This window comes from Suncus etruscus, chromosome 19, assembly GCF_024139225.1.
Source record: "Suncus etruscus isolate mSunEtr1 chromosome 19, mSunEtr1.pri.cur, whole genome shotgun sequence".
Classification (NCBI taxonomy): Eukaryota; Metazoa; Chordata; class Mammalia; order Eulipotyphla; family Soricidae; genus Suncus; species Suncus etruscus.
In genome coordinates this window covers 20,187,078-20,193,564 of record NC_064866.1, presented here as the reverse complement: position 1 = coordinate 20,193,564, position 6,487 = coordinate 20,187,078, and the positions used below count along the sequence as shown (strand labels likewise).

Sequence of the window (6,487 nt, the reverse complement as noted above, 5' to 3'; positions counted from 1 at the left end):
TTCAAGAATGTCCATATTCCATAGAAGAAATGCAGCTTAAATACAAGTTTGATTACAATCATTAAAAAAGTTATAAAATCCAAGATATAGTCAACTGTCAAAAAGGCAATGTAATATCGCTAATCTGACTAAAAGGCCACACTCATACTGCTACTTTCACATTGTCAACACTTGGCATAGAAATTTTCATTATTTTTTATTATTTGAGTTACTTGGTAAGAAAATAATGCAGAAAGCACTCTTAGGCTTCACAGTAGAACATTAGAAGCTTATCCAGCAAAGCAATTTGTTTCCAGATGATCAAATATGAATGGTCCATTCATTCCACAATATCTACTACTTGTTATACATCATTTTACAGCACTCATGTATTGATGATTTTTCAGCGAACATTAAGCATCACCAATTGCAGTCATAATATTTTTTAATTTCCATTATTTTTCCCAATTCAAAGGACAAACTAATATGTCCCAAATTATCAGTACTCGAGGTTTTATGAAATGTATCTTTTAAAAACCTTATAAAGTGATTTCTGTGATAGAAATCTTAATCGCAGTAGCAAAGTGCTTAAAGAGTCAATTAAATATAAAGCAATGGAAGTTAAATCATCCTCATTTTAAGATTGGTCTAATAATACTCTGACTATATTAAAGAGTATTGATTGTCTTTCCCCATCTGACTTTTTACTTGGGGCTCAACACTGTCTCAAGTTCCTCTTCTGGAACTGAAACTGACTTCTCTGAAGCTCGTTCTCCAGCATGAGTATTTTTCGTTGTAGCTGAGGTGTTTCTTGTAGATCTCCTTTGAATGCTAAGATCTTTTCTCCTTTTGGGACTTCTCTCCTCCTCATGAGCTGTGGGTGCTACATCATCAGCATTTATGTTTCTTGGTCTACCACGTTTCCTAGGTGTGTCAGACATGGGGACTTTTGCCTGTTGTGCTGTCAGGGATGACAGCAAAATATCTTCGGTATTCCCAGTATCAGAAAGTCGTGGCATTTTAGGAGGACTTCCTTCAGACTCAACCATATTACTATTACCATCTTGCCCTTTTTCTGTTACATCAGCAATTAGTTCAGTAGAAGAGCTCAGTTTTCAAGGGTGTAAACATACTTTTGAAGTCTTTGGGTGATACTGCATCCTGATATTCCGTGGAAGTCTGGTCCATTATGGTTGAAGCACTGCTGTTTCCTTTGCTCACATCTGATTTCTCCAAGTAATGTGAGGATGTATCCTGTAGCCTTACATGCAATTCTTGATTTTCATTTTCTTAATGGTCTAAGGAAAAAGATACCTTCTTTTGGGTCTTCAGTGAGTCAGGTTTTTTTAGAATTGAACGTGGTGGTGTAGTAACATATATATTAGTTTTGTTGTCATAGGCAACTCCAATTGTACATGGTGCAGTTATGCCCTCTTCCCTCAATGAAATTGTAGTTTCCTTCAGTTGTAAAGGAACAAGAGAAGGTCCAGGAGACAAAGAGGGTGATGCTAAAGTTGACGGACGACAAGACTTTAAAATGGATTGAGGACTAGATTTGGCAAATGCAGAAGCATTAACTGTTGTGGCCAAAATTTTAGCTTTCTTAGCCACAAGAGGAGTTTCAAGGCAATGTAATTCCTTAGCCTTGGTAATTTGGTCCCAAGATCTTTTGACACATGAATTTACTGGCATTAAATAAGATGAAAGGTCCAAAGGAGATTTGGTGGGGCTCTGCAGAAAAACCCTCATACATTGAGAAGGCTGACGTACAGGATAATCAGCCATATTCAGCTGTTTAGATAATTTTTGTGAAGCTTGTGAAATTGGGGTTCCAACAGAAGCATCAGATATTGGGAGAGAAGATACTACAGGAGAAGTTTCTTTTATTCTAGGACTGGTGTAAAGAGAAATGCCAATGTTAGGTTTACTGTTTGTGCCAACTGTCTCCAAGTCAGACAAAACTTTATTTATGAAAACAGATCTTGACCACACAGTTCTCTTTAAAGTTGGCTCTGGGAATGCTGATAACACTTTGGGTGTAGCAGCTTCTTGAACAATGGTTGTTGAACTACTATATGGCTTAGCTCTTTCAACTGTTACTTTTTGCTCAACTCTAGGAACCCCTTTCCCACATTGGGCTAATATGAAATTTCGAACCCGAGGTCTCACTTCCATAAGAGGATCGTGATCATTCATGCTATTCATCTGCAGAGTTTGGTTCAGCTTCAAGGCAGGGATGTAATTGGCATGATGTAAGTGGTGAGGTAAAAGGAAGTTATGGTTCTGAACATTGTTACTGGTTTGCACAATTCTTTTCAAACAGTCCTCTTCAGTGTCTGTCAGAGGTAGCTTTAGAAAATCCTCCAGAAGGCCCATTTTCTGGCACATGTCGTAAGTGTGCTTTAATAAGTCTTTTCTGTTTAAACTACTAGAATGTTGCCGCAGCAAACTTAAGGCCTCAACCACACACCTATTATAGATCAAAATGGTGAGGTGAAGGCAAACATCACCATCTGTGGACATCGTTGGCTTCATGGTATGGATATATGTGAGGGCGATTCTGTGCTCACCATGACTTATGAAAGCTTGAAGAATTATTGTATGTTGCCATGGCAAAGGTTCGACTGTGGCTGGGTCAAGCAGAAGTTCCAAAGCCCTCTCATAATTTTTATGGTCTATATACCACAATCCTTTAATCAGTTTCAGTTGGCTATAAGAAATGGCAAAAAGCTTAAGAAATGATTCAATGACAGAATCCTCTTTGTTTGGAAAACAAGACAGAATATCTAGCAGCAAATAGATGGTAACTGCATGTTTGTTTGCTTCTGGAATATTATCAAGTAAGTATATGTCAAGCACTGCATGCAGATTTGGAGGAGGATATTTTCCAGTGCTTCCTTCATCGTTTTTCCACAAATTCTCAATCCTATTTCCTAGGTGAGAAACCAGTCCATCAATGATCAGGTAATCAGGATTCATTTCCCCCCTTGAAAAACTCTCACACTTCTGTCGACAACTGGTACTCCTGAATTACAGGGTAGTTATAGCATAAACTTCTTAAATGCATAGCATCATGGAAGCCCTCTGGTAGAAGCTCAAAACGACAGAACCACAGAACCACTTGTATGTACTGACATGTGATTTGAGTCAGCATACGTTTATTGTTCAGGCTCAATATGCCTTTCTCAGTCATGCTTTTGGCCTCTGCTAACAAACAATTAAGAACTGCATGAAGGTGGCACAGAAGCAAATAACAACAATGGATAGACTGTATAGTCAGTGGATCAATGATATGGCATGAGCCATCAAATAACGGCGCACACAGTCTGTCCAATTCTTCATTGGTGACATTCACTTTATTCCATGTCCATTCTAGAACAAAGCACAACTTAGTGGCCGAATGTGGGTGTTCTGATGCCCATTGTTTTATGCATCTAGACATAAGTGCGAGGAAATTTGTTTGGTCTACTGCAGACCATAAAGCTTCTAATTGGTCTTGCTGACTTAAATTTGAAGATGGATTATCAAGAAAGTTTGGTGACATGTCAGCCTGAAGACATTGCTTATAATGATCAGGAATGACACTGTTGAGAGATTGCCCCAATACACTTGAAAACATCAGATTCTTTTTCTGAAAGCCAGTGCAATTGATGTGAACCACTCCTGAGTTCATCAAACAAGTAGCATCAAAATTAAGACATCTTGGATGAAAAAACTCCTCAGGAGGTGGATGGGAAGGAGGAATTCCTCGACTTAAACTCCTCTCATGCACTAAGATATGCAAGATGTCATGTGGAAAAAACCTACTTACTACAGAATCCAGGGACCACAGAGCAAAATAAGAGCAATTATGTAGATATTCACCCGATTCTAGTGCAGCAGGAAATTGTGCACTATACCAACTGTTGATATCAAATATCCCCAAATATACAGAAGGCTTTTCCTGTTCAGATGTACTCACTTGCCAGGTAAAGATGGAAACACTAGTTTCAGGAGACAGAGCTTCATTCAGGCCTTCTTCCCTATCACACAGAGATGGAAATTTTTCTATAGTCTGACACCCTAAGAATTTGGTGTTAGTCTGTCCTGTCAAAGGAATGATGCCTTCTGTAAGGTCCAGTGTGTACCTTTCTGCACAGCCGTACAACCCCTCATATAAGCTTTGTCCTGATGTCAAACATTTTTTATCACGAAAGCCTAACTTAAGTAGATGCACACTTGGTATGTCCCCTTGACTGTCCTGTGTGGACTGAACAGCCCACAAATAGCAGAAATTCCTAGGATCATTCTCGGGTTCTTGAAAAGTAATAGCACATATGGGTGTTCTTCCTCCTTTCAACTGTGTGTAATACTCTTCTGTCATGCTTTTCATACTCCAGAGTGCGATGTAGCCATCAGCAAAGCCGACCGCGAGTTGGTTTGTGCGATTTATGTAAGCCAGAGTTGAAATGGCTGTTCCTGATGGGCCTACTAGCTCGAAACCCAGATGGCACCCTCTTTGCCTAGCATGTTCTCTAAGGTGTGGTATTTCCACTGGAATACCAGTCATGAGTTGAAGAAGCGATGTATTTAGTCCAGTCTGTTTGTACGGCAGGTCATCCAGAGATAGGTCAAACAGCAGGATCTGTCCAACATCTGTGGCCACTGCAGCCACACCAAAGAGCCCTTGCAAACTGGGGTGTAAAGTCTCAGTGCCTGCAGTAGGTCCTCCCTGATTACTTACAGGTTCAATAGCTGTTACTCTTCCTGAAATCGCCACTGCTTTCAGCACTTTGGAAAGACTGAAGTCATAAAGACACAGGATGCTCCCTTCGTGTCTTCCAGTCCAACGAGCAAACCTTTTCTCTTGTGCCACAAGAATTCCTTGACAGCTAGAATGATAGCAGGTTCCCCGTTCACACTCCGGAATCTATATGCCGATGCCCTCTGTCCTGTCAAAGTGTTTATGATCTCCAGTTGTGGACCACAAGTCAAGCAAGCGAGTCCATTGATTTCTGGAGCCAGTTTTCCTTGAAGCCCATATTCTCCCGTAGCTTCATCTTGGCCCAGGGCCTGAAGAGTCACTTCTGAGAAAGGCCGAAGCCCACTACTTACTTTTGCAGTTAACTCTGTCATAGTTCCACTAAGCAGAGCTGGACGCCACAACCGCCTAATGGTCCTCAAGAGCCCAAACAGCAGCGACACTGTGCGACTGCATCACAGCATCTCCTGGGAGACGCCACAAAGGTTCGCAGGCACACACACCTCTGCTGCGCACCAGCTGCTGCCTCTATCCAACAGCACTCCACTGGCACTTCCTGGCTCCCTTGAGCCACAGGGAGACTCGAGACGGCCTTGGCTGCTCAAGCCGCGTGGCAGCTCAGCACTCAAGCCATGGTTGCCTGTGCCCAACTTAGTGGTCTGGATTGCGGTGGCATGACTGGGCATTACTGGGAGTAAGGGCTGACCGAGGCCCACCTGGTCAGGAATGGCGAGGAAGGATGGGGAGGATTAGGTAATCTGGTTTTAACCTTTCTTACTTGATTCTGTGCTTCCAGGGAACATTGAGGGCAGGTCCATGAGACCAGGGCAGGAAATTTCACACCTGCTTGTGTCAGTGGTGCCAGTCATTGTATGTAGAAATTTCTGTGAGGAACAGATCGGAAATCACACTGTGCCGAGTAAAACCAGCGGAAAGATCCCCAATTATTTTTATGAAATACATTTTCCACTTTTTTTTTCTGCTAAATGTTGGTTTTTCATTTTGAGCTAAAAATATGGAACGCTTCATGAATTTGCGTGTCATCCTTGCGCAGGGGCCATGCTAATCTTCTCTGTATCGTTCCAATTTTAGTATATGTGCTGCCGAAGCGAGCACTATCCTAAATTTCTAGTAGTGAGAATATACATTATTACTTTCATAATAACATGTCATTGCTTTAATAAAAACTTTTTGGATCACAACCATTGGTACTAAGGGCTTACTCCTGGTATTCGGGAACCATATAGGATACCATGGATTGAACCCGGTCAGCTACATCCAATGTAAAGAGCCTATCCACTGTACTATCTCTCTGACTCCTTTAATAAGAATTTTTTTTTATTTGTGGGTCACATCCGGCAGTGCTCAGAGGTTACTCCTGACACCTGACTCCATGCTCAGAAATCGCTCCTGGCAGACTCAGGGACGGGATTCGAACCAATGACCTTCTGCATGAAAAGCAAATGCCTTATCTCCATGCTATCTCTCCAGCCCCTCCTTTAATAAGAATTTTTATGAGAATAATTATATTCTTAAATTGCTGTTATAGATATCTTGATTTAAAGAAAATATTAAGGAATGAAAATGTAGAAAATTTTACAATGTAAATTGAATTGATACCGTATAAATTTATTATGCATTTATACATTGGTTATATCATCTACTAATTATTGTTGCAGGACAAAGTAAATATGTCCTTATAACAGAACATGTAACTAGTTTAAGGAAAATCTTCTTTTATGAGGTTGTTTTCTTTTCTTTTCTTTT

The 6,487-nt window shown here is 40.7% G+C and overlaps 1 protein-coding gene and 1 non-coding gene across 2 annotated transcripts; both read right to left on the bottom strand.

Annotated features, from left to right (window-relative positions):
• Positions 1-683: 683 nt before the first annotated feature.
• On the bottom strand, positions 684-5,094 carry LOC125997139 (protein ELYS-like). The gene is given in 4 exon segments (XM_049765599.1): positions 684-1,089; positions 1,091-2,998; positions 3,000-4,794; positions 4,797-5,094. Coding segments are annotated over 4 exon segments (4,407 nt in total).
• A 635-nt stretch (positions 5,095-5,729) lies between these two features.
• LOC125997624 (U6 spliceosomal RNA) lies at positions 5,730-5,836 on the bottom strand. The gene has a single exon (XR_007491664.1). It is a non-coding gene; the product is annotated as a U6 spliceosomal RNA (small nuclear RNA).
• Between the last annotated feature and the right edge of the window lie 651 nt (positions 5,837-6,487).